We start from the raw sequence: 18,901 nt of genomic DNA, 5'->3' as shown, positions 1-18,901 counted from the left end.
GCCAAGAGCCGGCGGGGGGTGGGGGGGGTGCGACCCAGCTGGCCTGTGGGACAACCCCTGCGTGAGCAACCCCAGGACTCAGAGCCGGGCTGGTCAACATTTCTCAGATCTGGGCGGTGAGCCCTCGGGTGCTCTGCATGTGGTGTGTCCCTTTGAAATACCTAGTCGTCAGGAGGCATGAGGCCTGGGGACAGGATGGGAGAGGCGGGGAGGTCTGAGGAGCGGTGCTCCTGGGGAATAGGGCATGGGCGTCCCACAGTGGGCAGAGCCAGTCAGAGGAGGGGGAGACTAGGTGGTTAGGAGCCAGGACTGCCAGCCTCCTGGGGTCACTCCCCAGCCGCGCACTTACTAGCTGGGCAAGTCACTCCCCACCCCCGCCCCGCCCCTCGCCCCCCCCTCCCCCCCGCCTCAGTTTCGCCATCTGTAAAATGGAGAGAGTAATAGTTCCTACTCCTCAAGGTTGCCACGAGGAAGGACTTAGAACAGTGCCTGGCACGGAACAAACCCTCTCCAGGCATCAGCCAGCAGAGGGCGTGAGATTCTGCTGGAATCCTGGTCACAGGCGGGCTGGACGAGATGACCTTTGAGAGCACCCCCACCCCCACCCAGGGCGGCTGAGAGTCCACAGGCACTGTGCTAACAGCTGAGGAGTGCACCCCAGCTCTGCCCAGAGCACCCTGACCAGTGTAGATGGGTGGGTGGCACCGGCTAATGGCTCCCTGGCTTTCTCCCAAATCAGACACGGCCAAAGCACAACCGCGCAGCCTCGCCTGCTGCTACCAGGAGCAATGGCTTTTTCATGAGCTCCAGGCTGGAGCCAGTCAGCTCCAGACAGCCTATTTCTGGGCTTTCTGCAGCGTCAGCCCACTCCTGGTTACTGATCAACCTGCTGCCCCCTGGTTTGCTCCCCGCTCTCCCACTCCTGCCCAGTCCTGCGGCCTCGCGGGTCATTTACTACTGTTGTTATTACCAGGTCCTGCCGCCTAAACTGTTTGCACTTTCTCATCCACGATCATAGAACCAGAACCACCATCTTCCAAAAGAGGAAACAGGCCCGGAGACGGCAAGAGACCGTGCTGTCTGTCCAGGGCTTTCCTGGGCTCACTCTGTGGCGTTGAGACCCAGCTCCCACAACTGTAAAATGGGAACGTTGGCCCAAGGCCCTGTGGCCCTAAAGGCACAGACTGCTATGGGGGAGGGAGGAGGGGACACTGGCCTAGGCCTGATGGAGGAGAGGCTAGTCTCCGGGACAGGAAAAGGATGGGGACAGCCTCAGGCTGGAAAGCCCTGCCAGGCCCCAGAGCGTGGCTGGGAGAAAGGAGAAGATGAGGCCTGAAGGAGAGCGCGGGGTTGGAGCCGGCTCCTTCCGGGTCCCAGCCTGGGGTCCCAAGTCCCGCGCCCTGCACCTCCGCAGACCCTAATCCCGCCGCTGCGCCGGGATTGCAGCCCTGAGCGCCGCCGGCGGGGCCCTCTGCTGCCCTCTGGCGGTCGGAGCGCGCGGCGCCGCCCGGGAACAAGCCCCGCCTGCGGACAGGGGGCTGGCGCTGCGGGTCTGGTCTCAGAACTAAAACAAATAAGGCGCGCAAAGCCCTAGGCGCGGTGCCTAGCACCTGGTAAGCACCCTTTATTACGCGGTTACTCTTGTTATTCTCTGGGGAAACTGAGGCCCAAAGAAAGTGTGCGTGTGTGTGTGCGTGTTGTTGTGTATGTCGATGGTGGGATCCTTGCCCGAAGTCACAGAGGGTCAGAGGCACAGCCGGGACTAGCCCCGACGCCCTTTCGGCCGCCGAGCCCCGTGCAGTGGAAAAGCGCAGGGTCCGCGCGCCCCTGCCCCGGCCGGACCCTGGACTCAGTCTCCTTCTCGTGCCCAGGCAGGGGCGGGCAGCGCCCGCGGAGCTCGCGGGAGGGAGCGGCGGGGCCGCGGTCGTGACGCAGCGAGGCGGGGAGGGCGCCGGGCGGGGCGGCCGCGCGGGTTGCATATAAGGGCGGCCGCTGGCGCGGAGAGCCGGAGCGAGTGACTTCGTCCGAGAGCAGGAGCCGAGCCACAGCCCGAGCCCGAGCCCGAGCCCAGCCGCCCGGCCGCTCCCGCGCCCCCGGCCGCCGTCTGCGCTTCTCCCGGCCCCGCGCCCGCGCCCTCGGCCCCTCCGCCCCATGAAACTGGCCGCGATGATCAAGAAGCTGTGCCCGAGCGACTCGGAGCTGAGTATCCCGGCCAAGAACTGCTACCGGATGGTCATCCTCGGCTCGTCCAAGGTGGGCAAGACGGCCATCGTGTCGCGTTTCCTCACGGGCCGCTTCGAAGACGCCTACACGCCCACCATCGAGGACTTCCACCGCAAGTTCTACTCCATCCGCGGCGAGGTCTACCAGCTCGACATCCTCGACACGTCCGGCAACCACCCGTTCCCGGCCATGCGGCGCCTCTCCATCCTCACTGGTGAGTCGGGCGGGCGGGGCAGCGGGCGCGGGGAGGGAGCTGCGCAGCGGGAAGGGCGGAGACCCCTCGTCCCAGGGCGCCCGGCGGGGTCGAGCTGGAGGCGCGGTCCGCCCATCCGCCGCCGCGGGTCAAGTTTTGCGCGCGGAGAGGTCAGCGCGCCCCGCGCGGGGCTGCTGGAGCTCCGCTGCCAGGCGGCCGGGCGGCCCCTAGGTCCGCCCAACTTAGTCGTCCTCTTGGCAGCCGCCCTCACCTTGTCCTTTCCTGCTGTGTCCCCATAGGAGACGTCTTCATCCTGGTGTTCAGCCTGGACAACCGCGACTCCTTCGAGGAGGTGCAGAGGCTCAAGCAGCAGATCCTCGACACCAAGTCTTGCCTCAAGAACAAAACCAAGGAGAACGTGGACGTGCCTCTGGTCATCTGCGGCAACAAGGGTGACCGGGACTTCTACCGCGAGGTGGAGCAGCGCGAGATCGAGCAGCTGGTGGGGAACGACCCCCAGCGCTGCGCCTACTTCGAGATCTCGGCCAAGAAGAACAGCAGCCTGGACCAGATGTTCCGGGCGCTCTTCGCCATGGCCAAGCTGCCGAGCGAGATGAGCCCGGGCCTGCACCGCAAGGTGTCGGTGCAGTACTGCGACGTGCTGCACGAGAAGGCGCTGCGGAGCAAGAAGCTGCTGCGAGCGGGCGGCGGCGGCGACCCGGGCGACGCCTTCGGCATCGTGGCGCCCTTCGCGCGCAGGCCCAGCGTGCACAGCGACCTCATGTACATCCGCGAGAAGGCCAGCGGCGGCGGCCAGGCCAAGGCCAAGGAGCGCTGCGTCATCAGCTAGGAGCCCCCCAACCCCCGCGCCGGCGACGTATCCTAAAAAGGACCTTTTTGTTTAAAAGTCCAATCTGACGTCGGGGCCAGCCCCGGGCCGCGTGTGCGCGCTGACTGCGTCTTCCTTCCCCGTGACGGGCCCGCGCACCAGGGAGGCACAAACGAACCGAGAAGGGACCGTCACCTGCTCTGGAAGCAAAGAGGACTGGCTAAGACCGGGACCCCCCACCTCCGATTCCTCCTGGGCGCCGCCGCTCCCGCGACTTGGGGGGCATGGGCCCAGCAGAGGGTGACTTTGTCTTTTCACAAAGAGCTAAGAATGGGGAGGGGGTGGAAGTTAATCATCCACTGTTGAGCTTCGAGAAACCCGTCCTGCCGGCTGTAGCGTCAGGACAAGCGGGGCATTATCTTGTCTGTGATTCGGAGTTGCCATGACAGCTGGCGAAAGCCTTCGCCCTCCTGAAACTGAGGGGGTGTGGGTCAAATCATAGCCAAGTGACCTGTTTACATGTGTGTGAAACTGCACAAAGGAAAAACAAAACATAAAACTTGCACTTTAATAGTAGTTCTGGTATCATGGACATGAACAAAATCTTATCCAGGTGTTTATACTGTGTGCGTGAGATACTCTTTAGTTATTGTTATTGGTTTTTTAATATCAAATAAAACAGAAAACTGCTTTCTTTGCTTTTAGAAATGGCTACAGGGGGAGGGTGAGAAGGGAGGGGCCAGGCTTCTGCTCCTGTGGAAATAGACACCTCCCCCAGACCTGGAAGAGAACCCTGGCCTTCCAAAAGTAGCTTCAGCCCTTCTGGGCGAAAAGGCTCCAAAGCAGCTCCCAATGACCCAGCTGAAGCCCCTCTATTTGGGGAAGGGTTCCTCAGAAAGCCAGCACCAACACAGACGATGTCAGTGTCCTCCCTCAAGATGCATCTTTCCAGCCACGTACCTGCTTCCGTTCCCCTGGGCCCAGCCGTTGTGTCCTATACTCACTGCCAGCCCAGAGAGACAAAAAGTGTCAAACCTGAACTTCTCAGATGGTCTGAGGTGTCACTCAGGCCCCGCTCTCAGAAATAAGGAAATGGAGCCTTGAGAGACTGATTTGGCGTTAGGCTGGGGCAGGACCCTGGTCCTCCGACTCCTCGGAGCCTGCCACATGGCTGTCTGGAGACAGTTAAAATCACCTGTCCTCCTGCGCCCTTTCAGCTCCAGGAAGCACTTGCTGCCCCGGGGGCTGGGGGGGGAGAGTGTCCAGCACCCTTCTCTGCCTTGCTGTCTCCTTTTCTCAGCAGTTGAGGGGAATCCAATGTTGTCCCAGGGGAGGGATTTCAACCGCACTCTGGTGAGTGCGGTGCCCCACCAGGACTGAACCCACCTCCACAAGGAGGGATGGCCTGGGGGGCCAAGCACAGGCAGGGAGGATGACCCCCAGGCCAACTGAACCTTTGGGGAAGGACAGGAGCCGCTCCTGGGAGGCGTTCCTGTTTGTGCTGGTTTAGCTGGTACATGCTGAGGCCAAGGGAGGTGCGGAGTGGAGGTTCCATCTGCCGTAAGCAAAGTGAATGTTTTCTTCTCAACTATCCAAAAGAGACTTCCTACTATAAACTCAGTACAAAAACCAAGTCGTCCTGAGAGCAGAGCACAAATTCTTTTAATTACACTCTAGAAAAATGTCACCAGTCAATACACTGGATATAGGAAAGGGTCCATCTCCCTCTGCCCCTGAGGAGCCCTAGTCCAGTTCCCTTGCAGCAGTCCCGACAGTCTTGTGTTTCTACGTGCTTCGTGTTTCACGGTTTTTGGTCAGAGCCTTAAAACTGGCCCACATTTCAGAGTACTGGAATTTCAAGAAAATAACTGATTCAGTTAAATAACAGTCCCAAGGTAGAACTGGTCTAACAGGTGATGACCCACTTACACTCGGAGCCTGCCTTTCTGTCTAAAGCCATGGAAACCTGAGAGCCCCCTCCACACATCCCTGGCTTCCCAAGATGCAAGACATCTTCTGACAGGTGGCCGCAGGCCCACACAAGTGGAACCCCTACTAAAAACATCTTCAAGCAATATTCCTACCAACGAGGTTGGTTGGCGGGCATCTGTTAAGCCCCTGAATTGGTCAGCACAGATTATGTGCCCATTGCCAGATCTCAACAATATTCAGTTACTCTCACCTCATTCTCAGCACAAGAACAACTCTCCCTGGTCTGAGGGTCCTGGGAAGAGCACACAGACACAACGCCCTCAGGGAAGAAATGAGCGTGCTCTCAACACTGATCAACAGAACTTGGCTGCACAACTCCCAGGTCTAGCTCGCCCCACCCCTTCAGAAGTGACTCAGAACTACACGGCCACACCTGCCGAGGGACGACCAGACCGTCACCTAGAGCTGCCCATCTCTGAACACAGAACATCATCAACACCTCCGCCTGCGGTGCACTGTGCTCGTGGGTGACTCCAGGGAGAAGGCAGAGGGGAAACAATGTTTTAAACCAGGACAGTGGGAATCTAAATGCTGGAAGAGGCAAGGTCTGCTCACCTTGCTTAGAAACAACAGTACCCTCCAGCCCCATGGGAAGCACTGTGAGGGCTGAAGTGGTTTGGCCGTTCTTGGGCATTAAATGGCTAAACAGGCTGACTGGTGACGGGAGACAAAGGGAGCAACAGCTAAAAGTAAGAACACGTAGGTGGCAGAGAAGCTGGAGACAGGGGCCGCCTGGCAGGGCTGCAGGCTGACACCCCCACGGACACAGTGACATTCACTGGCTCAAACAGGAAAGGAAACCAACTGTGTCAGGGGAAAAGCCACCCTGCAGTCTTTCAAAACCACGTGCGTCCTCTCACGGCCTTCTTTTACCACTTCAAATCCATGCCGTGTGAATGCAGGCCTAGTTTGTCCAGTGAATTCTATGCAAATGTTTCATGACACTGCTGTTAACAGAACAGTATGTACCTGGGACACACTGCTCATATCCAGGGGGTGGAAGGAGGGGAGGGCAGGAAGCAGAGAGGAGCCGCCTCCTTTCCTGCTGTGCTCTTCAGATCTGCGGGTGGAGCCTGAATACACAGCAGATGGCCCCCTCCCCAGAGGCAAGGGCAGAGTCCTCCACCCCTCCCCAGCCTCTAGGAACACTCTTCCTTCCCTCAGCAGGCACTCGAGTTATTATGCATCTAGACATATGGATATACACAAGGAAGCCCCAAGAAGTCAAGCTCGAGGGCTGGCTCCTCACAGAGTCAAACTCAGCTGAGGAAGCAGTATATGCCCCCACCCTACTTGGCTACAAAGTTCAGAGCTGAGGTCTGAAAGAACCACACTCCAAGGGAGTGGCGGGGGAGCAGTAAGGCCATGTGCTCTCCCCTTTCTTTCTCCGGCATTCCTGGAAGCTGGCCTCTACTCCTTGGGGATCTCAAACATGCAGAGGCTCTTGTACTTCTGCAGAAGTTCGTTCTTGGTCCTGACTTGCTCCCGGAGGCTGTGCAGCTGGTGCTGCTGCTGCTCAGGGCTCAGGTGGATGCCAGGCATGGTGCTAATGACCTTGCGCATCTCCTGGAACTTGGTTTTGAGGGCGTTCAGGTCCTGGTGGATGTCCGGGCTGTCTTTGTCCATGCTGCAGGGGGCAGAGGGCAGTGGTTAGCAATCACAGCTCAGAGTGAAGCAACACCTGGTTTCCCTCCTGTGCACCCACAAAACTTGCCATCTATTACCATTATTTCGGAATGCCTTCTTGGGCCGGCCCTGTGGCTTAGCGGTTAAGTGCGCGCGCTCCACTGCTGGCGGCCCGGGTTCGGATCCCGGGGGCGCAATGACGCACCACTTCTCCGGCCACGCTGAGGCCGCGTCCCACATACAGCAACTAAGAAGGATATGCAGCTATGACATACAACTATCTAAAGGGGCTTTAGGGGAAAAAATAAAATTATAAAAAATAAATAAAAAGGGGTAGTTTCTAAAAAAAAAAAAGAATGCCTTCTTTTCTGTGTCTGTCCCCTTACTAGGCTGTGTACCCCCGGAAGACAGGGACTAGTTCTTTCTTATGCAGCCTTAGGGCAGGCATGTGATAGCTGCTCAGTACAAGAGCCCCTGCACCTAGCGGTCTGTGCAGCCCCTCATAGCACACTCACAGAATTAGGTGCTTGGAGGGCACGGACTGAGTCTGCCTTGTTCACAGCTGTATCTCCAGCTCCTGGCTAGTCCCTGGGCACTGTAGGTACTCAAGTAACATTTCTTGAAAGAATGAATGCTTGGCAAATAAGTTCATAAATGTCTGTTGAATGAACGAACAAACCATTACCAATATCAGGTGACAAATGGCAAGCAAAACTTGCTAAAATACTACATTTCTTCTATTTTGAGCCATTTCCAGGCCAATTAGGAGACTTGATTAGCTAGCAAGAGCTAATTTTAGCTGATGTTTTGATGCTTGACTCTGTTAACGTAAAGACTAATTTCCACAGAGCTATTCATAAATTTTACGTTAGTTACAAGCTACTGGAAATCTTCAGCAGGTGCGAGCTCTCTCCCACCAGAGTCATGCAAACTCCTTGCCTTCGGGTCAAGCTCACTTTAAAGGCAGGATCATTTACTTCATCTCACAGCTATTATTAGCTGCCCGGAGATCCATGCTCCTCTATCACTCCTAGATTAAAAACAGAAAGGACAAAAACATTCACCTCAGATCAAAGAAACGGCCTGCCAGTTGCTCTTATGCATTTTTTAAAAGTTAGTAAGTAGATGAGCTTTTGAAAACAAGCAGTTGAGACTAAAAACGAAAATTCAGTAGGCTGTTCTAAAAGTCACCCATTGAGGCGAAGAGGGGAAAACTGTCAATGTTCAGTTATTTTTTTTAAACAAGTTTCATCCCTGATGCGAAATTTCAACCCAGATGGTGCTAATTCATGTTTATTATTCATCATTTCTCTGCTTACGCAGACAGAATATCCATCTTTCCTGGAGATCCATCGGTTAGGGCTCATACCTGGCAAACGAGACAGCCACCAGGGCCTGCTCACTATTTATCAATAGCTCTAACTCAGACGCAAGCTACGGAGAATCAATCCTTTATTCTAGGGAACAAACGGCTAGCCAAACATTTCTTGTTGTCATCTGATGCCCTCCATTTAGACAGACCCTGACAGCATACCTTACACAGGGTCTAGGGAGGAGTAAGCGGCACTCATGAGAACTACGAATCACTTAGAAGGAAGCAAATAGGCAGCATCTTTTATTTTAATTCTTTTAGGTCTCAGCTCAGATCCACAATTCTGGACAGAAACCATCTGGACTTCTGAAATCATTATACTCGGACGGCATATGTGTTAACACACTGTTACAGATTTAAGTCCCAAGGGAGTTTTGAAATTAAAATATAGTTTTAAGAAAATGGATTCACATCACTTGAATCTGAAAGGACACAATAAAAACAAACAAAAATACATAAAATAAAAATTTGGAAGGAAGTCATGATAATCTATCTAGTTATGGAAGCAAACATAACCTGGCCCAAAAGAAGATTTAATTCTGAAAGTAAAAAGTGGGCCATGTTTAAGATGACCATTTCTGAAAACCCCCAAATCTCAAGGGCTGTCCATTCTTGACCTGGTTAACTTTTGGTCTTCAGATAAAAAAGAAGGAGCCATATGAAAAGCCCACCTGGAGGGGAGCTGAGCTGAAAGGGGGCCATGCAGCCCACAGTGAGGCCCACTCTGCAAAAGCTTCACAGCCTGCTCTAGTTGGTAGAGGTAAATAACGTGGAACTCCTGGGGCGAGGAAAACACTCTATTCAGGAACCGGCTCAAACCAAGTGGAAACCTGCTAGGCCAGGATGACTGTGAAATACTCAAGCCAAAAGAAAAGAGACAGGCCCAGATACCAAGGGAATAAAAGCAGAAAGCTCCAAATGGGCCTGCCTTTGTGTTCAGTGTTAGTCATCATCCAACTTTAGAAGGAAAAAAAAAGGAGACTAGGCCAGGACGGGAAGCACAAAAATCACACAAACAAGGGCAAGCTTAGGGCACGCTGGTCCGGCCTACCACAGTTTTTAAAAGGTGGACAAATACACTGCAGTGGCTTGACTGACAGGCCACTTCCTGACAGTCTTTTGTGCACACCCTGGGTGATACTTAGCATCATTTCCGCAGTGGACACAGACGTTCTGCATTTGCGTCACGAGACTCTGGGCACACACCAGAGGTTTAGGTGGGGAGTCTAAGAATGATGCCTAGTGTAGGTGCGAAGTACAGCACAGCTTTCGTTTTCAGTATAGGTGCTTTGGGACTTGAAGATGCCAACTGGCAACAACTGAGCAAGCGTGTCCACTGGTAACCTAGAAGCAAAAGGAACCCACCAGGTCACAGAAGCCCATCTCCTCCTAAACCTGAGAGTCACTTCTTTTGACCTCACGGTGGCATCTAACTCGGTTTCCCATTTCTTTCTCCTCAAAATGTTCAACCCCCTGGCCTCACGCCCCCACTGTCCTAGCTGATCTGCCCTGGGACTGGTCCTTCTCACCCTCTCCTCCTCCCAGGCTAACTTCAGTGGCTGCCATTTTTTTAAATAGCGTTTGTTTTTTTTTTATGACAGTAATAGGTGCTTGAGGGAAAAAATTTAAAAATGACCGACACTCAAGGCTTAGAAAAGGAAAGTCCTTCTAACCCCACGTCCCAGAGATAACCTCTGTTAACATGTGGTCCCTATTCTTTCAGATTACTTCGAAATACACAGTAACATGCAAATACAGTTGTTCCTTGGTATCCGAGGAGGACTGGTTCCAGGAGCCCTGTAGATTCAAAATCCGCAATGCTCGAGTCCTTTATATAAAATGGCATAGTATTTGCAAATAACCTACGCACATCCTCCTGTGTACTTTAAATCATCTCTAGATTACTTATACTACCTAATACAATGTAAACGATACGTAAATAGTTGTTACACTGTATTGTCAAGGGAATAACGACAAGGAAAAATGTCTGCACACATTCAGTACAGACACAGTCATCCCAGGCCTTTCAATCGAGGTTGGGTGAACCCAAGGAGGTGGGACTGCGGATATAGAGGGCCAGCTGTACACACATACTTTTGTGTTATTTTGACAAAAATGTGACCATACTACACACATGGTTCTATTCTTGCTTTTTGCCCTTAACAATGTTCCTTGGATGTCTTTCCATGTTAACACATATACAACTACACAGCTAAATTATTTGGCTGTTGATGGGTATTGGATGTTTGCAATTTATCACTTGCAATCAGAATGACTACGAACATTTTGTACCTCTAACTACATGTACCTGTGTAAGACACTTACTAAGATAATTCCTAGAAGTGGGATTTCTGGGTCAAAGGTTATGTATATTAAAATTTTTGACAGATTATCAAAATGCCCTCCAAAAAAAGTGTACTGATATACACTCCCTGTGGCCATGGACACAACACTGTCCCTCACACCCTCGGCTATTACTCATCCAGTGGCCGTCTGCACTCCTCTCCAGGTCTGCCAGCACCTAAGGCCTCTGGGAGAGGGGCTTTGAAGCTCAAACGCTCGCTTTATCTGCTCACAGGGTTACACATGAAAAACAATCTTTGCAGGGAGGAGTAAAAGGTTCTGCTGCTAAAAGAAGTTTGGAAATAACACTGCTCTACAAAATCGCCCAGAATGTGTTCATCCGCCCCTACCTCTTCTGACGCTGAGAACTCCTCTAGCCCAGCCCTCCGTCCTGAATTTCACCTCCCTGGTCCCAACCGTTACCAAGTGTTTTTTCCTTGGAGCCTGGGAGACCTGTCAATGCCCAAAGTGGACTCCCTGCCTCCTCAGCACGCCCCCCTTAGATGGGGGCGCCCCCTCATGACTGGGGCAAACTAGAAGGCCGCACTCCCACTCGCACCTGTGTGCCCCGATGGTCACCCAGCCACAAGTCCCACCACCTCCTCCTACATACTCAAGTCCCCCCCGCCACCGCCTCCTCCTCCCACTTTCGCCCAGGTCCTGTCCTCCTCCTAAACCCCTCTGCCCCACCTACCTTCACAAAACCCAAGTCTGAGCTCAAAAACTTCAGATGCTTCCTGTGCTCCCAGACAATACCTGCCAGGCAGGTTCACACTGTGAAGGTGGCCACCCAGGGCCACCCACAAGCGGCCTCTAATCTTTCCTGGCTCAAAGTCCCACTCTTCCCAAGACCCGGCGCAAACGCTCCATCATGGTATTTCTGATGCTGCACTAAGTAACGGCTGACCCGGCTACCCGCCTTCATGGAGCCTGTGTTCCAGCAGGTGTTCAATTAAGTTATGCTGAATGAACAGGGGTGAAGAGGCAGAGCAGACCCGAAATAATCCTGCCAAACAGTTTACAAATATTCCCCATCTGGGCACTCATCCTTTTCACTGGGACTTGGCTTAAGGAGAAGAAAGTGAACAGCAGCAAGCCAGCCCTGATGGCCTAGTGGTTCAAGTTCGGTGTGCTCTGCTTCGGGGGCCTGGGTCCGGTTCCCAGGCACAGAACCACATCACTCGTCTGTCAGTTGCCATGCTGTGGTGGTGGCTTACACAGAACTAGAAGGATTTACAACTAGAATATACAACTATGTACTGGGGCTTTGTGGGGGAGAAACAAAAAAAGAGAGGAAGATTGGCAATAGATGTTAGCTCAGAGCGAACCTTTCCCAGCAAAAAAAACCCCCAAAAAACAAAAAAAAACAGTGAACAGCAGAGTGGGCTGCAGTACAAGTGCACAAAAGCCCATGGAGCCAGTGGAGTCACTGCACCAACTTCTCTGCTGATGTGGGGGCTGCTTCCTGCAGGACCAGAGGCCAGGCCTCAGCTGGCGTGGAAGGCCAGTCAGATTAAAATAGATACTTACGTGGGAAGAAGCAGGTCATTCACACCCCATTCCCACAAAAGAGGTCTTGCTGACCTGCCTCAACAAGAATGGACTTGTTTTAAGCAATATAGCCCCCGCTTAAGGGTAAAGGACAATGTCCAGTGCTTGTCACTTAACTACCTCCGTGGTGTCAAAGATGGCTCCCCTCTACCTACCCAGCACCCTAAAAAATATTAAAGAACTAAAAAATTTAATTTAAAAAAGTGTTTAAGTACCCACGTTGACAGAATACTTTTACTAGGTTAGCCAAAACCACGGGGCAAGGCAGTGACAAATGCAATTCAGAATTCCTAGGCTGGGACACAGTTCCAGACTCAGCTTAGACTTGACAAGTTTGAAGGAAAAAAAAAAATTATAACTTTCCCTGGTACAACAGGCCTCATTTCATTCCTCCTTTATTATTTACATACTTCTATAATGAAGTTTCTATACCTACCACAAAAGGTCTGAGTTGGAATCTAGAAAATTTCTTATAGGCATAAAAACGAGATTTTTCTTTTCTCTTTCCTCATTCTTTGAAAATAACATAAATGTGTAGTTCTAACCATTCATTCAGCTATGGGGAAGACACTAGGAGGGATGAAAGTGCTATGGGCTATGGAGCTTCTCCGACACTAGGCAGGGTACACCCCGCCAGGAGGACTATAGGAACCAGGAGTTCCCCAGGTGGAGAAGGTGGCCTTCCCCACGTCTTTGAATATGTGGCATTTTCCTGGGCAAAAGGAGGGCAGGAAGGCACTCCAGCAGAGGGGCTCAAGTGTGTACAAGCCTGAAGGACTCCACTCACCCACAAGACACTCGCACCAGATGACTCACTCTGGGCTTTGTTGCATAGTCCAGGCAGGTGATTTGAAGATGGTCTGCAGAGATCTCTGAATGGAGGGCGAAAAGTTGGGAAGAACAATTTGGGAAGAGCAGGGAGCCCTAAGATTTCTGAGCAGAGAAAAATTAACCTGATAACATGTACAGGATGAATGAGAGAGAGGAGAGGATAAAGGCAAAGAGACTAACAAGTGAGTGTAAGATCCAAAAATGAGATCAGAAGACCTGGCCCATGAGTGGCATCAAGAGGCTTGGAAGTCAAGGAGCAGATTAAAGCCTACATGTTCCACTAACCAAAAGCACCATGCAACTCAGATGGGCAACCAGGAAACAGACTGGGAAAGGTAAATATGCTACGGGTAAATACTGACAAGAAAGAGGAAGGAGAGAGACTAGTCTTGAAAGACAATTAAATGTAACATGGAGATTCGAGAATTAAAGCAGTTTGGTACTAGAGAAAAATAGAATGTCCAGAAGTAGAGCAGAAAGCAGGGAAAACAATGAATATGCAACACAGCGTGGGAAGATGCAGCTAACTGGGGAAAAAGCTGCCCCCCGACTCTTTCCATCAAAATAAATTCCAGAAGCATCAAAGAATTAAAAGCAAAAAACGAAACCATAAAAGTCCTAGGAAAAAGGGATCAATATCTATCATTTATCAGAGTTTGAAGGCCTTTCTAACTAGGACCAAAACTCAGAAGCCATAAAGGAAAAGCTTAACAAATCTATCTACATAAAATGATACGCTTCTGAATGACAAAAAATACCAGGAACAAAGTCAAAAGAAAAACAACAACTTGGGGGAAATATTGACAATACACCTAAAAAGGCATACTTTTCTTAATGTACAAAGAGCTCACAAAGAGGAATGAATAGAAAAATGGGCAGTTCATAGAGAAAAAAATACAAATGACAAAGTTGCAGATGAAAAGATGCTTTACCTGATATAATAAAAGACATGGATTGATACAAGGTATCATTTCTGACCTAGCAGATGAGCCAAAGTTAAAAAGTTAATAGTGATGGCAGGGGTGTGAGAAAAAGACACAAATACACTTTTGGTGAAGTATAAATTGGTGCATTCTTCCTGAATTTGCTAATAGTGACCAAAATCTTAAATTCACATATCCCATGGCCAGAAATGTACCCTTCAGACTCTCAAGTTTACAAGATGGCATTTATAAAGAGGTTCACCGCAGTGCTGACTGCAACAGCAAAAGGCAAGAAACACTCAGAGTATCCTTGGGCAGGGAACGGCTCAAATAAATGGCATATTCAATGGTGGAACATTATGCAGTTTCGGGACGAGGGAGGGGGCTCGGAAGAGAGGAGGGAGAGGCTCATTGCCATTTTGTCTACAGCTCCTCTTTGAACACATCTACAACTTTAATTTTTTTTTTTAATGTTTTCTTGGTCACAGATTTATGGGCACTTTAGGTTTATTGAAGCATCCAGTTTACAGGACTGTGCTCTGAAGAAAGAGCTAAAAAGATGTAGCACTCTAAATTTAGCAATAGCTATCAAAATTAAAAATGCACGTACCATCCGCTCCAGCAACTCCACTGCCGAGGATTTACCTCATCATAAACTTACTCAGATACAAGGATGCTTACCCCAGCACTGCTGCTAAGTGCAAAAATTAGAAAAACACCTCAAAGTCCTTAAACCGAAGACTAGTTACATAATTTGTGCTGCAGCCACCTTACTGAGGAAGACCTTCATGTGCGAGTATGGAAAGTGTCCAAAACAGACTAGTAAGTGAAAAAAAGTAAGTACAGTATGATCTCAATTTGTATAAATTTTTGAAAAGACATGCATCTATAATTCCTGGAAGGATACTTAAAGTATTAACAGCAACTACCATTAGTGAGGGAGCTTAGGGGAAGGAAGCCTTTTATCATTTTATAGCTTTCTGAATTTGCCATTGTTATTTTTAAATAAAACTTTTTAAAAAACCTAATGATGTAGTATTCTGAATTCTTTATGAGAACAAGGAAGACTAAACTCACTTCAGCTTTTACTTTCTTATTCACCCCCTGCACAAGCAGTAAACAAATAATAAAAGGGCCACTGGGGAAGCTACGGGAGAGGAGGAGACGGAGGGCCTGGGTTACTGAGCCGGTCCTAGCCCTCATTCCCTCTCGCCAGGCCTGCCAGGACAGCGTCCTACCTGGCTTCCCAGCCTGTCCGCTGAGATGCCACATCCATCTCGAGCACAAATCTGACCAAGGCTCCCCAGTTTGAAAGTTTCCCTAGCTCCCCATCCCTCAGAGGACAAAACCTCACTCCCTGAGAGGGATGTGCTGTCCTCCCTATGCTGGTTCTTCCCACCCTTCCAGTTCTCCCTTCCTTGGATTTATGCTCCAACCCCACCAAACTGAGAGTCGACCCCCATGAGTTGATGCTATTTCTTGGCTCCCCACCATCCCTCTCTCCTTTCATAATTTAAGACTCGTGGTTGGCATCACCCCTTAAGGAGTCTTCTGACTCCTCCAGGTTTCACGAGGTCTCCTCTCTCATCACTGCCCTCATCAGTCTGTCTCCTTCCCTCATTAGCCCATAAACTCAAACACATACCTAGACATGATATTTTAAAATCGGATCCTAGCCTTTTTTCATGGTGATAGCATCTCTCCTTCTCTCTATGCATACTGTTTCTTCCCAGTGGCTTTTTCTGCTCTTGTTTTGTCCTGTCTTTCTTACTAGGGGTTTTCTTCACATGCTTAGTGACCCTGGCTACCGGGTCATATGAACTGACTGTGGTCTTTCTTGGGGAGCCCCCAATGACTTTTCTCTTGGGCTGGTCAGACACCCCAGAGAAGGTACATCTATTCTCTTTGGCTGCCAGTCTAGAAGCCAGGTAGGGGAAGAAGGCTAGAGTGGGGTCTCAATATCCAGTGTGTGAACTTTCTCTTACTCCCTATTTCCAACATGGCTCCCTTGAACTCCTGCACTGTGCCTGGTGTCCCCCGAGTCCAGATAATCTTTGGCTTATTCTTTCCAAAGAATAAATCTCGGGAAAGAGCAACCCTTTAATTGCCTGCCAAGATGGAAGAAGAGCAGTCACCTGTCTGCTTCAAGTGAGGAGAGAGGACTGTGGGGATCTGCTGCTTAAGGAGACTTTTAAGTAATCCTCCTGTTCTTAGTCCCCCGTCACCCCTATTTCCAGAGGTCCCTGGCAACGCCAATTCCTGAGACGTGGGGGGAAGCCACGGTCAAAGGCAGGTGCTTCTGCCAACCAGGGGCTGATAGGTGGGTTAGCCCTTGGCCATCTGCTTTGTGGCAATTATCTCCTCTCCTGTTCTTTTTGGGTCTATGCTTTAAAAAAAAAACCTCTTCACTGTCCTTTTAGAGGAAACTGAGACAAACATGAAATCAACCCACCATCTCTCACAGGAGGATGCTCTTGAGTAGACCTCACAACAACCTTACCATTTAAGTATTATTAGTTCCATTTCACAAGAGAAAAAGAGGCTCAGAGAAGCTAAGTAGTTTGTCCAAGGTCACCCAGCCAGTACGTTATACGGCTCTAGTCTGAACCCATCGTTTTGAGGTCTGTTATTATTATTCACATATTAGAGATAAGAAAATAAGGCCTAGAAGGGTTACATGTTCTCCCAGACTACAAGGCAAGCAAGCGTCAGCATGAGCCTTGAATGCAAGACTGACTGCAAAGCCATGCTCTCTCAGGGGTACCTTGCTGCCCCTTCTTTAAGGCCAGCCCAGCTCAACTGCTCTACTGGGGCTCGAGAACATACTCTGCAGGCTCCAAGAACCGTCCTTGAGAATGTGTACATTTTGTGCTTTCATTCTTCCATATTTTTCTTAAAACCGGTGTAAGAGTATTTGCATTAATCTGGACAGCCCCTTTCCAGTCCAGTACTGCGCTGGGGCTGCAGGGTCGGCGTCCGCAACTGTGTCTGCAATCTCACTGCCGCTGCAAACTGCTGCCTGCTGAGCACAGGCTAATGAGAGCAGACCGGAGTCTGCCTGACCCTATAAACAGGATGCTCACCCCGAGTGAAGCCACATGAAGTCAGGGTCTAACGCCAGAACAAAGGCTTTGTGTTGTCTGAAAAGTGGGGGAAGAATCGGGTCAGCCCACATCAAGTGAAGTAGTCCGGCTACACTTAAAGGCTGGGCCATGAACGCCACTTCCCTGTCGTGAGCAGAAATTCCATCTTAGCAAAACACCCAAGAGCACAGTGACGTTCACCTGAATGTTGCCGTAACAGTAATCTTCGTTTTCATTTACTTTGTTTTGGTTTTTAACAGCTGAATAAGAGTTACGAGCCTAGGAGTTTACACCTCGTATCGTGCGGATATAAAAAACAGTAAAAACAATTCAGGCTAACATGGGGATCAGCAAGACTCTTCACTGTGTTCTTTTTTTTTTTTCTTTCACAGGGTCAGTTTGCAAACTGAGACTAACCTGAAGGCTGGTCAAAAGGATGACAATCCCCCCTTTGAGACTATGTGAGAACACAGTTAGTACTACAGGGGTCGATTTGGTGGAGCGACGTCTGTGTCTCGCTGTCTGCGACGTTTCCCACCCTCCCCCCTCCGGCGTTTCTGAACTACGGGTCATTCCCGCTCGCGTCTGCCTCTCCCTCCAGCCGAGGAGACGCGTGAGAAGGGCTGGTCAGCCGGCCCCTCCTCCTCCGCAGGCCCCCAGCACTCAGCAGTGCGTCGGGCGGGGCACACGAGGCACCGTCGGCTCTGCGAGAAGGGGAGCCAGCGGGCGCCCCCCCGTCACGGAGAAGCCGAGGCTCAGACGCCCGAGCCGCTCGTGACCAGCAGGACGCACACTCGGGCGGCACGGCAGCGCTGTGGCTCCGAGAACACCGCCAGGCCGTCCGTCGCGAGGTCCGGCAACGCCAGGGCTCAGAGCGTTTGCCGGACTCACGGGCCGAGCCGGTGCGGTCCTGGGAGAGGCCTCGCCCCCCGGCCTCAGTTTCCCCATCTATAAAACGGGGGCGCACCCGCGAGCGCCCGCACGAGAAGCGGGAGGGCGTGTGGAGCTGGTCCTCTCCAGCCCTTACCATTTGATGATGTTGTGAACCAACGGCAGAAAGGAGAAGTTCTCCTCCTCCTTCACGCCCGCCGGGGACTGAGGCCTCGGCGCCGGAGACCGCTGCGGCTGAGGCGCGGCGACCGGCGGCGGTGCCTGCGGAGGCAGCAGCGACTTCGTCTCGGGCAGCGGCGGCTCGGCCGACGGCGGTAACGCATCCTCAGCCTGTCGCCCGGCGGCCACCCCGGCGGAGGCCATGGCGCTCAGGACCGGTCACTCAGACAGCCAGCGAGACCCGAGCGGTGAGCCCGCCGAAAGCGTCGCGCTGCCCCTACGTCACTACCGCGCGCCCGCGGGGACGGGAACCGGAGAAAGGCTGTGAGCATGCGCACCAGGGCGTACGCGGGGCAAAGGCACGGGGCGGGGCGGCTGTTACTAGGTAACAGGAGGTCGGCGAGTCTGCGGTGTCCTGGGTTTGGTTGCGTCGAGAGAGCTAAATTATTAAATAGTCAGGAGATTTATTACAGAAATAACATCTTATTCCTTTTCACGTGACGACGAGGGTCCAAAAGCAACTAATACAGGAAGCGTGCGATGAATAAGGCCCAGCACGGCCCAGCCCTGGGAGAAGGCCGCCCGAAGAACCAACTTGAACCGCGCGCGGAGTGGACCGCCGTCACCGGGCGCCTGCTATGTGTAAGGCGCCGGCCCTGCGGGCGTCGAGAATGCGGAGAAGGACCTGCAGCGCCTGCACCACGCGGGAGCCTCCAGGGGGAGAGGCGGCAGACCCTGGCCGGGCGGTAGTGCCACAGCGCGTGCCAGCCCTGAGGACGCAGACACCAGAAACGGCGTCCCCCAAAGCTCCGCGGGGCTGGGTAGGGAGGAACTAGTAATTCAGTATTTAATATACATCTCCTGGAGCTGCTCTCCATACCTGTG

General features: G+C 51.9%; 2 protein-coding genes across 3 annotated transcripts; one reads left to right on the top strand and one right to left on the bottom strand.

Moving 5' to 3' along the window:
- The first annotated feature begins 2,008 nt into the window (after positions 1–2,008).
- RASD1 (ras related dexamethasone induced 1) lies at positions 2,009–3,893 on the top strand. 2 transcript variants are annotated; one of them, XM_058559515.1, is made up of 2 exons: positions 2,009–2,437; positions 2,790–2,872. In XM_058559515.1, the coding sequence occupies exons 1-2, from the start codon at positions 2,152–2,154 to the stop codon at positions 2,870–2,872; spliced, it is 369 nt and encodes a 122-aa protein (XP_058415498.1). In that variant the 5' UTR covers positions 2,009–2,151. The 2 variants fall into 2 exon arrangements, with proteins under 2 accessions (XP_058415498.1, XP_058415497.1); XM_058559514.1 differs by having other exon boundaries at positions 2,021–2,437; positions 2,716–3,893.
- Positions 3,894–5,797: 1,904 nt separating this feature from the next.
- Positions 5,798–18,274, bottom strand: MED9 (mediator complex subunit 9). Its single transcript, XM_058559513.1, has 2 exons — positions 17,994–18,274; positions 5,798–6,864 (listed from the first exon to the last, which is right to left on the bottom strand). The coding sequence occupies exons 1-2, from the start codon at positions 18,218–18,220 to the stop codon at positions 6,648–6,650; spliced, it is 444 nt and encodes a 147-aa protein (XP_058415496.1). The 5' UTR covers positions 18,221–18,274; the 3' UTR covers positions 5,798–6,647.
- Positions 18,275–18,901: the final 627 nt, after the last annotated feature.

This window comes from Diceros bicornis, chromosome 18 (genome assembly GCF_020826845.1).
Source record: "Diceros bicornis minor isolate mBicDic1 chromosome 18, mDicBic1.mat.cur, whole genome shotgun sequence".
Taxonomy (NCBI): domain Eukaryota; kingdom Metazoa; phylum Chordata; class Mammalia; order Perissodactyla; family Rhinocerotidae; genus Diceros; species Diceros bicornis.
The sequence above is the reverse complement of the archived record's forward strand: the minus strand, read 5'-3'. Positions and strand labels throughout refer to the sequence as shown.